Source organism: Brachyhypopomus gauderio, chromosome 12 (genome assembly GCF_052324685.1).
Source record: "Brachyhypopomus gauderio isolate BG-103 chromosome 12, BGAUD_0.2, whole genome shotgun sequence".
Classification (NCBI taxonomy): domain Eukaryota; kingdom Metazoa; phylum Chordata; class Actinopteri; order Gymnotiformes; family Hypopomidae; genus Brachyhypopomus; species Brachyhypopomus gauderio.
In genome coordinates, this window is record NC_135222.1 from 19,471,634 (window position 1) to 19,489,047 (window position 17,414).

General features: G+C 41.4%; 1 protein-coding gene across 2 annotated transcripts; it reads right to left on the minus strand.

The window, feature by feature from the left end:
• Positions 1-361: 361 nt before the first annotated feature.
• LOC143528092 (adenosine receptor A2b) lies at positions 362-10,087 on the minus strand. Of its 2 annotated transcripts, XR_013134358.1 has the most exons (3): positions 9,145-10,087; positions 8,392-8,810; positions 362-867 (listed from the first exon to the last, which is right to left on the minus strand). XR_013134358.1 is itself a non-coding variant. In XM_077023602.1 (2 exons), the coding sequence occupies exons 1-2, from the start codon at positions 9,944-9,946 to the stop codon at positions 8,503-8,505; spliced, it is 1,110 nt and encodes a 369-aa protein (XP_076879717.1). In that variant the 5' UTR covers positions 9,947-10,087; the 3' UTR covers positions 7,411-8,502. The 2 variants fall into 2 exon arrangements, 1 of the variants encoding a protein (XP_076879717.1); XM_077023602.1 differs by lacking the exon at positions 362-867 and having other exon boundaries at positions 7,411-8,810.
• Positions 10,088-17,414: the final 7,327 nt, after the last annotated feature.

Below are 17,414 nucleotides of genomic sequence, written 5' to 3' on the forward strand. Positions count from 1 at the left end.
ATAGCAGCTAAGATAAGGCCTGACAGATGTCGTACTGTAGCCTGTCAAATATTTCCAAAAATCTACATCTGAAGTGTTTTTTCTACGAGGGGTCTCAGTCGATGTCTTTTGGCAACTCCTCATTTATGAATATCTTATGCTAAACTCAGCGAAGATAAAGAGTGTCGGCCATATGGACCGTGTTGATATGCAAAACCAGACACTTCAAAAGGTCACATCAGTAATACATAGAAAACACTTTTGTTGTTTATGGACTAAGCTCAATCAATAAACAAACATAACCTTCCAGAAGTTGGCAGAAGATGGTAGAATTCAAGCGCCTTTTAATATCAGTTCAGTTAAAAACAATATTTTAGGAGGTTTAGATTATACAGATAGATTTACAGTCAAAACACACAAAAATCATGCTGGTACCTTTAAAACTGCCTGAATTTATTCTGGACATAAGTATGCCTCTATGGAGGTAAGCACTGGTTTCTTAATCACATACACATATATTTATGTGGTTTTACCATGATTCTTTCATTGTATCACCAGTTTTTGTATATGAAATGTCAGGTTTATGTTTATCAATTCCATTTACTTGTTTGGAGTTTAATTTGTGAGTTGCCAGCAGGCAACATCAAACATGGAATCAGAGCTTATGCAAAAATAAATGAACCACAGCTACACTGGTAAAGTCAATTAGGTAAAAAAAATATATATATACACACATCCTTTGGAAAAGACTTGAGCCATACTCATTAAAAGGGAGAAGAATCCAACCAAACCACTGTTGTGCCAAGGTGTAAAGCAAACAGATTAACAATGCTGAGAAGAAAGGAGACATCCAAGAACATCAGGAAGAAGGTGGTGAAGCCCATCAGTCTGTGGAAAGATACAAGAACATCTCCTGATGATTCCAGCTCCATCCATCCACTGTAACACAAATCATTTACAAATGGAGGGAACTCAACATCACAACTCTGCCCAGAAGTGGATGTCCATCAAAACACCAAGAAGCACCAGAAAAAAAAATTATTCAGATAAAGGCCGACCCACATATCACCTCCAGAGAGTTGCAGACCTCTCTGGCATTATCTGGGATAAATGTACATGTGTCTACAATCAGGCAAAAAAAATAAAAATCAATAGACATGGCATTCATGGGAGAGTTGATAGAAGGAAGCATCTGCTCTCAAGAAATAAATGTGCAACCAAGAAACGGCTTAAGAAAAAAGGAGATTTGCACTCTGGATTTGCTCAGTCTGGACCTCAATCTGATAGAAATGCTGTGGTAAGATGTGAAGTTGGCGGTACATGTCAGATGCCCCGCCAACCTCTGAACTGATAGAGTTCTGCAAAGAGGACTGGGAAAAAATCCTACAAAGTAGATGTGAGACACTCGTTTGTGGTTACAGAAGAAGTTTGGTTGAAGTAATGGCTGCAAAAGGAGGTGCCACAAGCTACCAAGAGTTCACATACGTTTGCACTTGGTAGAGTTTTCAGAGAGAAATGACTTTTGTTGAAAAAATAATGAATGTTTCCGTTTTCCACGTGTACCTTTGGGTGGTTCACAAACTTTCAAGCAGCACTGTAGTGTGTATATATATCTCATCATGATCCACACTGCTTACATGTGCATGGTCTGCTAAACAGAAGCTTTGCCTGCAACTTGTGCTGTTTGTACACAGCTACATTTGAGCTCAATAAGTTTCAAATCATCATAAATCTCTTTTTTTTAATGAAAAGGCACATCCTACTTTTTGGATTTCAATACCTTCTATCTTGGGAAGGAACGGATGGATAGCTGGGGGGGGGGGGGGTGTTAGAGAGTGGAGATAAAGCAATAATCACACTCTGCCTATGACGTGCATGTGTGCATGGGGGAGATAAAAGGACACCCATTAATACCCAAGACCTACTGCCTTCCCAGCTAATTACCTTCAGTGGAGAAGCAGCAGACCAGAGTAGACGAACAAAGAACACAGTCCTGGTGATGTGGAAATAACAGTCTGCACGAACAAGCATCAACAGGACCCGGTAAGCCCGACTGAGGTACCACACCTCCACGTTCAGCCTGCCTCGCCGAAATACCGTCACGGTTTTTATACCCGAGTACGTCTTCAAGAAGCAAAGTCCTGTATGGCGGTAGTCATGATGGTCATGTGTTATCAAGACTGTTGGTACATTAGTACAGGTACACGCCTACACTGCCTCTGTTTGACCAACCAGCTAAATGTAGCTTCACTGCAGGGCACCTTTCCCATTCGCCCACATCTGGTTGCCACACCCACAAACATAAATCTTTATTTTTCATGACGCTGATCTAATTGTGTGGCATCATCTGGTTTAATTTAGGATGTTTGGGCTAAAAAACAGACCCCCCCCCCCCCCCTAATAATGAATGAGGAGAGGTGATGTCCCACCCATGTGGCAACACCAAGCATGTGAAATAGACCAGAAACAACAATATTGGCTATGGCCCAACAGCCATTTGCTTCTTAAATATGTACTCAGGTATAAACCTAAAACACTTTTTATTCAGCATTGAAGTTAGTTTAAAGGTTTCTTGGACTCTTTACTTTTTTAAAGGTCTAGCTTTAGAGTAGATAAGACCAATAATGGCTTCCTAGTGTTACCTTTCCCAGGATAGTCTTTGCAACTGTAACTCTGAAACCAAAGAACATTCTAAAGCCATTTTAATTACGCTAATCACTGAAGTAATGTTTTGATGCTTAACACTGATGGAGTCCTTTAATTGTCAGTAAAATACCTTAGAAGGACATATAACGTATTTAGAAGGGCGATAACGTTGCAGTATTTTAGTAAGCTATAACACTAGATGGCAGTATTCTAGTAAACCAACACTAGATGGCAGTACAACCCAGCATAGATTATGCCACTTTGAAGCGAACCTCTCAGCTGTTCTAAAACGGTGTCCATGGTGCTCTGAGCAGACTGAAACGCCAACAAACAAATTTAGTGCTTTGGACGTAATATTGAAACTGGCAGCCTAATGTGTTCACCAGTCTCCACTGTGCAAATGCTGACTGATATGCATATAGGCATATGTTTGAACCAAATATACAAAGCAGATCATGCATTGCTAAAACAAACACCACAATAACAAGAACCAAATTCAGTTCATACTGGAGTGTAAGGGGTGACCAGGAACAGCCAACATACTCGTCACAACACACATTTCCCAGTTCGTGTTTCTCACATAAATGTCTGAAATGGATCAGCTGTTGTGAATCTTGGTTTCCACTCATTGTCTTTTTTTTTTGCAAAAGACGATAGGCATCTTTGATGTTCTGTACCAGACAGCTGGGTGTGTTTATACAGGAAATTAGATGGCGACGTTTGCTCCCCCTTTTCCCAGTGCCATATGGAGTGGTGTGTTATGATCTTTGTAAGAGAGGCTGAATCATTATGCGCTGCTAGAATTGAGCGGTTCGTCTCAAAATGCTTGTGCATAACAGTGCATTCTGTTAAGCTGTGGCTAGTGATGATATTTTAACAGTGTGGCAGTATCATGAGAATGACTGGTATCTTCTTAACTGAATTAGAAGAGAAAGACACGGACCATCCTACCACTGCAACATGCGTCTCTCTCTCTCTCTCTCTCTCTCTCTCTCTCTTCAGTTTTGTGACTACTGTGAGGAGGTCCCCACTATGTATATGGTGAGAGATTGTGCAGAGAACTGAGGGGAAGCTTCTACAGCAGGAACAGAATGCGGGACTGAACGAAACATACCACCTTGGATTGGAGCGAGACACCAAGCGTCCTCCATATGCCAACCAACTGTCCACTGCAAAGGGCAGGACTGCACCATGGCTGTGGATATGAAGTTCAGCATGGCTACATCAAAGCCTGTTGGATTTATTTCACAATTATTAAAACAGGGCCTGATAAACTGCATGTGTAGCTCTAGATATGAATAAGGAGATCAGGGAGCCAAATAGTTTATGGTCAAAGCTGTTGTGATTGGCGAGTCACATTAAGACATACAGGATTAAAAATGAAAAACACAAGAAGAAAAATCTTGTAAAGCTTTTCTGGGTTAAAGCTGCAAGAAATATTCAAAGCGTTGCCTTTCGCCTTTTCACACAGGCTGTTCCTCATTACACGTTACTGGCATGTCACAGCTGACCAGATAATGTGTGTGCGCTGGACACAACACAGCGGTGGCTGTTACCATTATGAATATAACAAGTACAGCTGTGATGATAGGTTTACATGCATCAGTGTCATGGGAGGGTCAAGAAACATCTGACACCAATAAATATCCAGTCGGCTGCAGTCCTTTGGTCAGAAACAGACCAATGATGAAGGGCGGAGGATGAGCAATATAGACAGCTGGGCAGCATGCAAACTGCAGTACCAGTACATCAACATAGTAAGAGTTTCTAATAAATGGCTGGTGGGTTTCTGTAAAATTCTCATCCGTAGACAATTATTCTGTGTCTTTCAGAACATCTTTCCACATCAGTGACCTTTACTGTTCAGATCTATTGAACATACTGGTGACGAATGTGAGACAGAAGAACTGGACACAGTAAGAGGAGGACCCTCATAATCCAGGCCTGGAAGTGATGTGCATAGCAGCACAATTCCACAATTCCCAGCACCCAAGACCAGTCCGTGTCAGCCACTTGTCCCATCACATGTTCAGTCTTTACATTCATGAAGAAAAATGACTGAAGGGTTTAATCCCCTCTTGTGAAGATCTGGATGTTATCTTTCTGCGATCACTGAAACATTAGTCCAGCACTGCAGTCTGTCTGTTCTATAATAGCTGTTTAGTCATTTAAAAAGTATATTTAAAAGCTAGACATGAATTTTACATTGGTAATTTGGAATTATATGTAGCTCAATATTTTTACAACAAAAAGACTCAAGGACACTTTATAAGAAAAAAAAGAAAAAAAAAAGTTGCGTTCTATTCCACTACAGCTCATCTCTAGGAACTGACGGAGGTATTGACAAAGAAAGTCAGACATGCGTGTTACTTTGTTCCTGGATTACTTTCATTTTATGTTTCTCTTCAGATACGTCAGTAGTGGTTCCTTGTCTTCCACAAGTTCCAAAAGGTTGCATGTACTAATGACACAGTTGCAAAAATTGCAAAAATCATCCGACTTCAGGTAAACATCAGTTTAAAACAATTTTTGGTGTAGAGGTCTGAAATAGGTCTACAGTGCAGGATCCAGGAGCAGTAATTGAGACGTTTTCACAGTGCAGTGTCCCACTGTGCTCTTCCTGTAGTGATGCTGGACAGATTTCCTGGATTCATTCTGTATAACCTACCATGACAATTTATTAACAACTACGCATTCAAGGGAAGGTCAAAATCTGGTCATTATAACAGTGTGCTGCATTTTAGCGCACACACACACACACACCATCATGTAACCTCTTCACCATGGCAAAAGAGGAAAAATCACTCCGATTTCAGTTCGATCCAGGAGATTAATCTCCAGAACCATTTACCTGACTCGGCCTGAATAATCTTAAGACCAGTCAGGCCTTCTAGGAAGCTGGGAACTTGGTCTCATATGACCAGAGTAATAGGATTTTAGCTCAGGCTGGGAGACTTCATTTCTTCCTGTTCTTCCATTATGGAAACCAAAAAAAAAAAAAAAAAAAAAGGATTGAATTCATCACAGTGCTCACTGTGACTGTTAGCTCCAGGTTCTCCACTCTCCACGATGTGCATTGCTCTTCTCTGTTGTGCCCTAGGCCCATGAAGTTACAGTGGGAAGAGAGGATTATGTGTACTGAAGCTTTCAATTGCATATTTTCACACTGCCAGCAACATATATTTTGAAAAGGGCACTGGATGAAATTAAAGCACGAGCTCACTTTGTCTTCCACTGACCTTGTTTGTTTCCCAATTGTTTCCATGCATATGCAAAGCACGATCCAAAATAAAATCTGCATAATTTAGTCGTATTCTCCTTTCCAGACCTTTTGGAGAACCTTTTGGTTGAAGGCAGATCTCTCTGGCAGCGCGAGAGCATGTACGCTCTGCTGGGTCTCCGGAGGCTCAGCGCGAGAGCGCTTGTGTGCACTGCTCGCTGGCCGTGTGGAGGAGGGGAGATGTTCCCTCAGACACTCCTGCCACGCTGTCCCCCACCAGAACACCTCAACGCTGTCTCTGATCGGATTCCATGAGGGAGGAATTTGAATATCAGGAAATTAGCACCTAATAAAACACTTATTTGTTTTATTTTTGTGGTCTTTTTAAACCAACCCAAAAAAAGAAAATGGAAACAGCAGTCCTGTAATATTTCTCCCAGGTCTTCTGATGTTGCTCTTAACATCTAATATTCCTTTAGTAAAGCTCTAATCTTACTAGATGTACTTTGATGTGAGAATCACCACTAGCCTCTAACCTTTAACCCCTAAACTCAATTATTACTCTGAAACAAACTCCATAATCTCACACTACATTATGAAAAAACGCAGCCCATATCCAGTAACCCACAGCACAATAAGGCTGAAGGATATCTCCATCTTCTTACTTCTAAATTAGATGCCCAATCTCCTACATCATGCCCACTGGCTTTGGTTTGACACTGGCTCTCCCATTGTTCACAGCTATCATTTTAATCTTGAAGTTGCCCTGAATGAGGCCAAGCCCAGCATCAAGATTTTTGGAGATATTTATGATAAAAAGTTGTCAAACCCTTCTGTACAATCACTAATTTTTCCATGATTTTGTCAGATATGCATTCAGTTACCCTCCAGACAAAAAAAATAAAATAAAAAAAAATACTACAGACATTGCTGCATCTCAGCAAATCCAAACCACCAGATGATCTGTTGGAAGCTACTACACAGATTTTAACTTCATCAACGTCCTTGAACATGTGCTCCGTCTCCTAGCTTCACTTTCTTCTCCCAAGAAGTGTTCAGGACCTTCTTACATTTTTGGAGGGTTGTTTACCAAGTCCTTCCAAGTTTTTATTTTTTTTTTATAGTTATTTATCTTGCCAGCAACAGTTCATCCTTGCCAGATAAAAATGTGCTACCAGATTTGATTTTGGAACTAAAACCTTCAAATCTGCTTCTACAGTTGTGGCAGGCAAATCTACTTTCTGCTTTCACAGCTGCTACAAAACTATTAAAATCACTGGAAGCTCCATGATGGAGGAGTAGACACACACACGTGCCTTCACACCACTGCAGGGTGTTGGACCACAGGAAGGGTGAAGAACATGGTCCATGAAGCAAACGGCAACAAGTTCATCCCACTGAATTAGTACAGAGAAATGGACAGTGCAGAGATATTTAGTGTTTTGGTCTTACTAAGCCCATGATCTCATTTATTATTCTTCTATTTTTCATTAATTTGCATTTTATAGTTTAACAGCATAGCATCAATTATGGATTAGGATGGAATTCAGAGAGTGAGAAGTTCAGTGTTGGTGCATTTCCATATATGCCATTATTAATACAAATTAAAGAATTATTTACCAAAAACCTGAATGACAAATCTAGGGCCTTCAAGCTTTATTTTACAATATAAACTTTAAACTGCATATTTCATCCTCAAGACAGATTTTTTTTTAACATACACTAAAATAAATTATTTACAAGTATTTTACAACACACTTTGGTTCCCCCAATAACTTACAACATGGCCAATAAGGGACACGCCATTACAGCGACACGCCGTCAGCATTTTCCTCTCGACTGGATGAGCAACACCAGAGCCACCGTCAGTTTTATAAAAACAAATTTTACAACATAAAGAATTAGTTAATACAAAATTTTCCAAAAAAAAATAAATTATAGTTTCCCCCATTTGGTGTGCACAATCAGAACCACCAATCAAAGATGCAGCAGACCCACAACAAAACTGCATAGAACCAGGGGGAGAGGCAGACTCATTACAGATAGATTGCTAATGATAGTCCATTCCAACACACACAGCTGAACTGACCTTTGTCTGACGCATGTGCCTAGTTACTTTCTCGCTGCATAAAACCAACGCAATGGAACCGAAAACTTAACCTCTCTGAGCAGCTAGACGTTGGGATGAACAGTGTGCAAAGACCACTGTGATTATGCATTAGATGCATCAGCATGGAAAACCACAGGAAAGCAATGGAATGCTACACCAATGCTAAACGTGACCGCTGTAGATAAACGAGGCTGTACAGTGGTAAAATATGGCAAAAGAGAAAAAGGTCTTCACTGAAGGAGCAGTAATGAAACGGTCATGAACCACTTAAGAAAAGCAAAAAAAAAGCAATTTTATAAAAATGCTAAAACGTCAAATAAACCAGGAATGATAGTGCAGAGAAAGTCAAAAGACACCACTTGTCCACATACTTAAGATCTTCAACAGGACTAGGGGACGTAAAAAGGTTGAAGCCACGCTGGGTGTTGGTCCTTACCTTCTCCACACCAGTGTTTTTCCATGTCAGCATGACCCACAGACATCACATGAATTGCCTGCACGACCCCAACTTAGGTCATCGTTTCAGGGCCCATCTGCTGTCTGGTCTTCAGATGTAGGTCTCGACAGCGATTGTGAGTAGAGTGCACGTGGATGACACGCTGGAAGATCTCTCGTGCATGGTGGTGGCGTCATTCCACCCAGGCCCCACTGCAGTTTCTAAAGGCACGGCGCACCCAAGGAGCCTCCCAACTCCAGGGCAAAGCCCCAGACACAGACGCTGAAGAAGAACGTGGAACTTCCTCCTGAAGCTTTGATTAATCCAGAAGTAAAAAATACAGTTGAGAAAGCCGTTGGATGTCGGCAACCACACCGCAACAAACTCCACCCACTCTGGGACACCACCGCCTGAAGTTGCTGGGGAATGAAACAGTGATTACCACAGTGACCTTCATAACCTGGAGTCAATGTAGTCCTGATCTCCCCCCCCCCCCCCCCCCGACTGGACCACATGTACATAGCTGCTGGTGTATGAAGACACAGGACAAGCAGTGAGATGTAGTGGCAACACATGCAATTAAATGTTAAATAATCAGAATTGCAATATGAACACATCGTGCATGGATACTTTTTGTAATCCAAAGCAAACGTGACGGCAGTCCTCAACCAGTCCACAGAGCCCACCTTGGTTCGGCTGCTGGGGGACCGTCTGGACTAGGCTCAGGAACACATGCACCAGGTCAAGACTCACCGTTGTATATCATGATGACCATGCAGGGAGTCCAGCACGTGTAGTAGACGGTCATCACGGGGACCAGCACGCGCGACGCCACGTTGGACCTGCTGGCGCACCTGTGCTTCCTCAACTTCATGCGCTGTCTTTTTGCGGCGAACCACAGCCTGAGGTTACAGAACGTCATGATGGCCGAGCACGGGAAGAAAATGAACCCGGTGAGGGTCAGCGAGTAGGTGACGTTACTCGAGTAGGACGGGTTGCAGACCAGTGAGGCTGTAGAAAAGTACACCTCGATGATTCCTTCAGGGTACGAAATGGGCACGAGCAGGACGGGCGGGACGATCCAGGCGAAGGCGATGAGCAGCAAGGCGCGTCTCCGGGTCAGTATAGTGGAGTACTGGAGCGGGTAAAACACGGCGATATATCGCTCCAGACTTATACTAGCAAGTGTGTACATACACGTCGAATAAATGGTTGCGTTGCAAAACGCTACAATGTGACAGAACGGGTCGGGTCCATCATTGTAGTCTTTTATGAGACTCACGCAAAGGTTTAGAGGCATAACTATAAGTCCAAATGCAGAATCGGCCCCGGTTAACGATAATAAAAAGTACCGAGAGTTTCGCGACCACCCGGGCACTGCAGAAGATATAACAGTTACAACAGCTATGTTTCCCAAAGTGATCATGATCCCCAAGACCAATATTATTCCGATCTTGATTGGACGATGAGCCTCTAGTAAACTCAGTCCATCCGTGTTTTTAAGGGCTACGTTATACACATCGCCTGGAGATGAGATGTTCCCCAGTCCAGACATACTGAGGCATTAAACATGAACACGGGGATCGATTGTGACCTCCATAACGACCCGGGGAAAATTACACGAAAGAGAAACCGTCGCGCTTAAACATTACGTTGCAAACGTTTAAGTAAAACGAGGAAAATCAGTAAACTACACCTGTTACAAATCAAACTTTGCACCATATGACAAAACCATCCAATTAAACCTGTGCATGTCACGTGACACATTCCCCCATCCCTCCCGAAGGTGTAGAGGAGATGAGCATTGGCCCTAATTATAGGCCATTTAACTAAGGTTAAACAAGACCACTACTTTTCTTCTGACCAGTGTGTCGATTATATTTCATCAGGGGAGAGCTCAAGTACACTGCTGTGTAATTTTAATGAGACAAGATCAGTTGTAAGACACGCGAATTCATCCCATGTGTCCCCGGGGGACCGAGTGCGCCTATTAAATGGAGGAGCTTAGTCTCGGTGGCTGGAAAATTAGCGTCTTTCTACACCAGGTTCACCCAGAGGGCCGTGTTCATTAGGACGCCGACGAGAGCTTGCACCATTTCACCGGCTTGCCGACGCACTGCGGGTCAATGGTATAGGAGACACAGGCGACTGCAGAAGACGCTATAAATAGGCGAAATCTGAAATTCTTTATATTCATTTACACGAAACGGAGCGTTTTCTTTGGCATTGGCATATAAAATCCTACACCATATATAATTAGACATCGCACGAATATATATACAAATAATTAGGCCTTAATAATTAATTGGACAAAATTAAAGATGAATACATTTGGAGCAGCAACAACATGGATTACTCCAAAATACACCACTTAACAATGCAATTTACATACCACAGTCATTAAGTACATATTAGGGAATGAATTCTACAGTAGCTCATTTAAACATCAACTTATTGAGAATAGACTCAGCTAATTGGAATAGCTAATTTACTGACTTGATTTACAATCCGTGGCGCTTTTTCCATTTCATGTTACATTGTACAACTCTCGGTTACCTATGTACCACTGAATGGCAAGTTTAAATGTACAGCAATGAATAACACTATACATTCAAATAGATTTACATAGACATTGGAGAAAAAGAATACAGATTATTACAGCCTGAGATGTGCCACCTCTGGGGGCTTTTGACAAGAATAAAAATGTTACAAAAATCACTTATTAAAAGTTGAATGAAGATTGTTAAAATACAAAACTAAAGTGAATTTAATTCAATTTAAAATAAAGTGAAAATATTTAAATCAATATTAATTATGAGGGTGTAAATGCAATGAAACATATAAAGAAATAAAAGTTTTATAAAGATCACTGATAGTATCCATTTAAAAACATAGTATTGGGGCTCTTCTTCCCTGACAACTGGTTTAAAAATAACATACCACTAAAGACTCTCTATGCTTAGTTTTTACTAACTGATTAACTGTCTAATAACCTGAGGGGTTTGAGTCGAATGTCATATCACTGCAGATTATCAGACAGACACATTGGTCCTATGCAATTAAGTAGTTTATAGACCAATAATAATTCCTTAAAGTTAACTCTGAAATATACTGGTAGACAGCGTAAGGATTTAAGAATGGTGGTGATGTGTTTTAGCCTTGTGATCCCAGTGAAAACTCAGGCAGCTGCATTTTGAATCAACTGAAGTTGTTTGAGTGTCTTTTTTGGGAATCCCATTAAGAGGCCATTACAGTAATCAACCCTCCTAGAGCGAAAAGCATCAGCGAGTTTCTCTAGGTTTCGTCTTGTCAGGAAATCTCTGATCTTGTTGATGTCCTTAAGGTGATAAAAGGCTGATTTAGTAGCTGATTTAATGCGACTGCTAAAAATATCAGTCTATTAGTATGCCATTGAAAGGGAGTACAAGCTAGCTCTTTAGATTTTAGGGCTTTTGAGTCAATAAAGGAAGCTAGTCTGCGCCTTTTATTGCTAATGCCAAATATAATAATCTTTGTTTTATCTTTATTCAACCGCAGAAAGTTTTAACCCATACAGTTTGTGATGTATTCAACACATTTAGAAAGAGAGTAACATAGTTGTTTGCTGAGGCAGTCAAGTCACTCTTGAGTGTCATCTGCATAAGTGTGTTAGGGTAGTCCAAAATCATGTCAGTCTTGGCTAAGAGGAAGCATGCCTAAGTTGAATAAGAACAGCCCAAACATCCAAGCCAGGGGTTCACCACAGGTCACCGGCACTCTTTCACAATTGTAATTTTCTATTTCAATAAAGGAAATTCTAGGTAGGAGCTATCAGACAGATCAAACCGGCTGTGGGTTTGAGTCCCAGCTGTGCCATGCAGCCACTGTTGGGCCCCAGAACAAGCAGCTAAACCTTCTCGGCTCCAGGATATCCTACAGTGACTGACGCTGCACTCTGACCAGAGGCACCAGTTACCACCAAGCAAGGCCGGTACCTTCCTGGTGCCCCAAGGGCTGCCAAAAAAGTGGCAATGTGCGAAGTACGGTGGTGGGGGGTGCCTTTCCTTGTACTGTATATGACATAAAGGCAGTGCACCTGGGCTAGATCATCTTTTAATTCCTTCTAAATCTTCTCAATTACTTTTCAAGTGAGGATGTTATGGTCTATGGTATCAAAGGCTGAACTGAGATTGAGCACTAGCAAAACTGATAGTTCCCAGAGTCTGTACTTAAATTAACATTGTTAATATCCTTAAACAGAGCAGCCTCAGGACTATGAGTGGATGAAAAACCTGACCAAATATTGTCTAGATGGGAGGAGGACGGGAAGCCAGTGAGATGTTTGAAGATGATCTCATGTGATCTCATGTGAACTGCATGTTTCTTTCCCAGTGAACAGCAGATTTGAAATGGGTCTGTAATGAAGGTCTTAAATTGAGCTTTTTTTTTTTTACTGGTATCAAGGCTTCTTAACCTCCTGAGAGGAACAAGGCACTACTTGACCTTTCAGGACACTGTCTGACCTTTCAGGACACTGTCTGACCTTTCAGTAGATGTAGTCCATATTGTCCTGACAGGCAAGCTTTCCCTTACTTGATTCGTTTCATTTGACCTTCTATACACAGCTATACCCAGGAAGACCAGAAGTCAAACCTGTTGATGTGTTGACGTAGGAAGGACTATCTCTATCTTGATGGCAAATAACAAAGGCCAAATCATTACTTTATTAAGAACAAAGCACTGCTGTTACAACACACCTTATCTTTGTACGTAGGGAACCGTGAAGGACACGAAACACAGCCTTGAGGTACTCCAGCACTCAGAACGAGGCAGTCAGACAGGACATTTTTAATATGGACTTTCTGGGGCTGGCCTCTCAGGAATTCCCAGATCCAACACACTAGGATTCTACTGCCTTTCAAATTGCACAAGCCCTTTTAATGCGGCGAGGATGAACTCTGCCTTCTTCTTTCTCTTTGAAGTTCAGAATGTTCATATATATAGGACAAATTTTTTCAAGAAAACGAGAAGCTAGAGGAGTCGTGTTTATATACCAACAGATCCTCAACATTGCCTCACGAGCAAACATAGACACTACGACAGAGGATCTAGGTAATCCATCAGCGACACAAAGACACACCTTAGGTCAGTGCACTCGCCCCATAGTGTCTAGTCAGTGTTTTGCTGACATTTGACTTGTTATTGATGTTTTTCAATAACAATTGAATAACATCAATAGCGCTTTGTACAGTGTTTCTTTTCATGTATGAATCAAACATTAGTTTGTCATGACGCTTGGCTCTCAGCATAATTAATAAACAAATTGCTTGCAGTGTCTATCAGTTTATGTCGCTTGTATATCTGGGTAAACATCTTAGACTCTCAACACGCACCACTGTAGAATGATAAGTCCAGATATCTAATAACTCACAAATTTATCCTGCATCTTTTCTAAACCTAAAAAAGAATACAGAAAAGAGGATCTTCTTCACCTCACTGTATGTCGGTGTGTGTGTGTGTGTGTGTGTGTGTGTGTGTGTGTGTGCCCGCCCTGAAGCCTCATTTAAGAGCTAAAGAGGAACGCATCCGTTGTCATGCAGATAAGGAATTCTGGTATTTCCACTGGACACATCGACTGTGCCTGCACTAAGATGAAACAACTACAGCTGTAACTCACAGACATGAAGAGACCAGGAGGGACAACGGAATATTCAACTCATTTTTAATAGGTTGAGAAAATATACATATTTTTTCTGCCATGTTTTTGTGTACTTAATTTTCCAATGAAATATCCAAACACATGATTGCAACTGTTTTCATTATAACTATATTAAACAGCCCATCCAGTTAAAGGTAGTTATATAATTGTATGATTATGAGAAAATTCTTCTTACAGTCTTACAGTCTTCTTACAGGACATGGTCTTGTTGGCAAAGGATTTGCAGGGAGCAAATCTGGATGTCACAATTCAGTGTTTCTTCTGTTTGTTTTGTGCTGCACTGTGGCATTTAAAGTGAGAATGTCTGTATTCACATTCTGAACACATCACAAACTGCAGTCTTCTTCTTTACCCCTCAAATCTCCATCCCATTCAAGAATACAGAGTCTTTGAATTTTCCCAGTTTTTCTCATTAGCTATGGCCAATTCCCAGTTCAGTAGGTCTGTCACTGTCACAGTTAATGCTGCATGCATCTTCATCCAGAAGGTTTTCAACATCTCTGCATCTGGTTTCTCTTCCATGTTACAAACTGGTTGTGCTGAATTGTGACCTCACTTGATTTCATTGGCAGGATTAGACAGCATTTTCTCTGAGACTGATAAAACCTTGTGTTGGACTACAGTGTCAGTGCAGGATTATTTACTGAAAATCCTTTTCAAACTCTATATCTAGACATATTCTGATTTGGAAAAAATAGCCATTGCAGTCAGAAATACACACTGTAGGCTGTGGCGGTTGTTTACATTACTTTGTCGCTTCTACATTTTTCCCTGAGCCTCTAAGAACACTGACATATAGCAGATGGAGAGGAAAGACTGCAGCAGCATTGGTGGTATGACGAGATGACTAATACAGACCATCATTATTCCAGAGCAGGAAGGAGCACAGAGCTGTGTGTGCTCTCTGAACCTGCCGGCCTGATAGCAGGTCTCTGTCACAGAGAACACAATCGTTCTGCCAGTATTTCCCAGACCATCATAGCATCCATCATGGTCATGGTTTTAGATTCTTTTCTGTGTGCCTTTTTTTATGATCACAATCAAAACCCAGGGAGAGGGTACAGTTCCGTTTAATTCTGTGATTTAAAAAGATTATCAGCGCAGACTGTTGTGAAAAGACCAGGCCCATTGTCATAAATCCCCTTTGTAAAGAAGGGTCTTTCAAACCTGCCAGTCAAGAACATCAAACACGACGTACAGTCTGTGCTCTCCCTCTCTCTCTTGAGCTCCATCCGTTCATCAAGCCCTCTGGGTCTGTGTGTGAACACGCGACTGTATCAAATTTCCTAAATAGATGATTGTTTTTGAACTCCAGGGGCCAGTGGCAGCTCACCCTACTGTCCCCACTCCATCCTCTCTGAAAATGGACACCTGTGACCTCCAGAACACTTTGAACCTTCACCTTTAATGCCTTCCTTGCTACTCACTTCAAATTACTACTCTAGCAAATTGATGTAATTTGGTCCATTACATAATCAATGTTTACAGTAAATATGTAAAATTAGCTTAAAAGCTGTGGGTTGGGAACATGATGGGAGTAAATGTGATTTGGGATCATTTATGATGCAGTTGTGCTCGTGCACACGCACTGGACTCTCGGACAATGCTGGAAACAACAAAAGCTTTGAGACTTTGAGAAACAAAACAGAAACATGATGGACAAAATGAAGCACTAAGCAGATATACCAAAACATGTGAAAGACTTATGCAAGAAGACCAGTGATGATGACAAATATGGTCAAGTCTTTCAATACAGCCTGTGATAAAAAGTACCATTGATCTAGAAATGAAAAGGTAAACATGACTTAATAAACACCTCAGTCATTTTTTTTGTGGTTTTTAGGCCCAAGTATCTGGAAAAGAATTTGGATGTTTTAGGAGGTACAACTATTTTTGTATAACTCTGAGGAACAAAATGGCAAGTGTATCTGATTAAAATGTATGCTGCTAGTTATCTAGCTAATCTTTCCTCCCAAAGTCTGACAGACACAGGAGAGAATTTTATGAGTGAACAAATAATAAATGTAGCTTTACATAGCTTTACATAGCTTTACATAGCTTTTATTTGCTGTCTTTCTGTTTTGTGTTTCTCGCTGATGAGCTCACAGTGCCAAAGCATTGATTTTTAACCATTCACCTACCCTCCTCGTGGCGTGAAGAGGCCCACAGCGTTCACTGATGCTCTCAGCTGCTGGGTGAACTCCAGCCCCCACAGACATGGCTCTCTGCTCGGATGTGAGCAGGAGTGAGAGGTGGTAGATCTGGGCAGACCTCCAGTTGACTCCATCCAGAGACAAAGACATGCCACTGCCGTATAAACACCGTGAACAGAAAAGGTTTTCATGTAGCTCATGAGATCAGTGTCTTCTACAATAAGAAGGGGGAAGACGGCGGAACACATTTTTTTATAGTTATGCTGCACGAGTCGGGTTCCTTAGAGAAAATCCCTGCATTAAACTTTCATGAGGATTTCTTCAGACAGGCAGGTGTGAACAGTGCTAGCTCACATTTTTAGCATATGAACATCACCGCAGGAAAGAGGAAAGACAAATTGAAGAATAGAGTACCAGAGTAAAATGGTGAATTGTGTTGATCAATCCAAGGATTCCAGACAGGATTACCTTTAAGAGAGAGTGTAAAACTTAGAAAGTGTGAGAGTGCCTGAGTGTTGACAGACTTGGGTGTGTTCTGGACTGTCTAGTATGTGGTTTGCTTCTCAGTCTCACGTAAAGGGGAATCATTCATTTAAATCGATTATTTTAGAGCAGGTATCACCAAATGGCGGACCGCGGTCCGGATCCGGACCCGAACGCCGTCCTGTCCGGACCCAATCACATTCCTGATTAACTGGATACGGAGCCAAATGCCAAAAAATTTTTAACGGGAGACTATATTTTAAACCGGAGAATTTATTTTCAGACGAGTGTTACGTTCACCACCCATTTGAGTGTTACGTTCGCCCCCCCCCCGCTCAACAACTTTCGTTCGCCACCGCGGACCCGGACCTAAGGTCTGAGCTATCTGCCAAAAATGGACCGCGGAAAGATTTAATTGATTACCCCTGTTTTAGAGAATCACGTTGAAACCAGGAGATATGAAGATATAATACTGCTAACATGGATGACTAAAAGTTTGTTTATAAATTTCTCTCAAGGGCAGATGGTGGTTGTCACCCAGGTAGAGTAGTGAATGTTTGGGTGTCCATGATGCAAATTGAATGGTTCAAGGTTTTAGATTTTTTCCAGCCTTTTTCAGTTGGGGTGAAGTCATCATATTAGGATTCTCCTGTCTGTAATTGATCACGCACATCCTTACCCTGTTGGCT

What these genes read in the sequence shown, in the direction of transcription:
- LOC143528092 (XM_077023602.1), bottom strand. Translation starts at nt 9,946, where the DNA reads ATGTCTGGACTGGGGAACATCTCATCTCCAGGCGATGTGTATAACGTA. An exon ending in GGTCATCATGATATACAACG is followed by an intron (nt 8,811 to 9,144) that starts GTGAGTCTTGAC and finishes TTCATTCCCCAG; the next exon opens with CAACTTCAGGCGGTGGTGTC.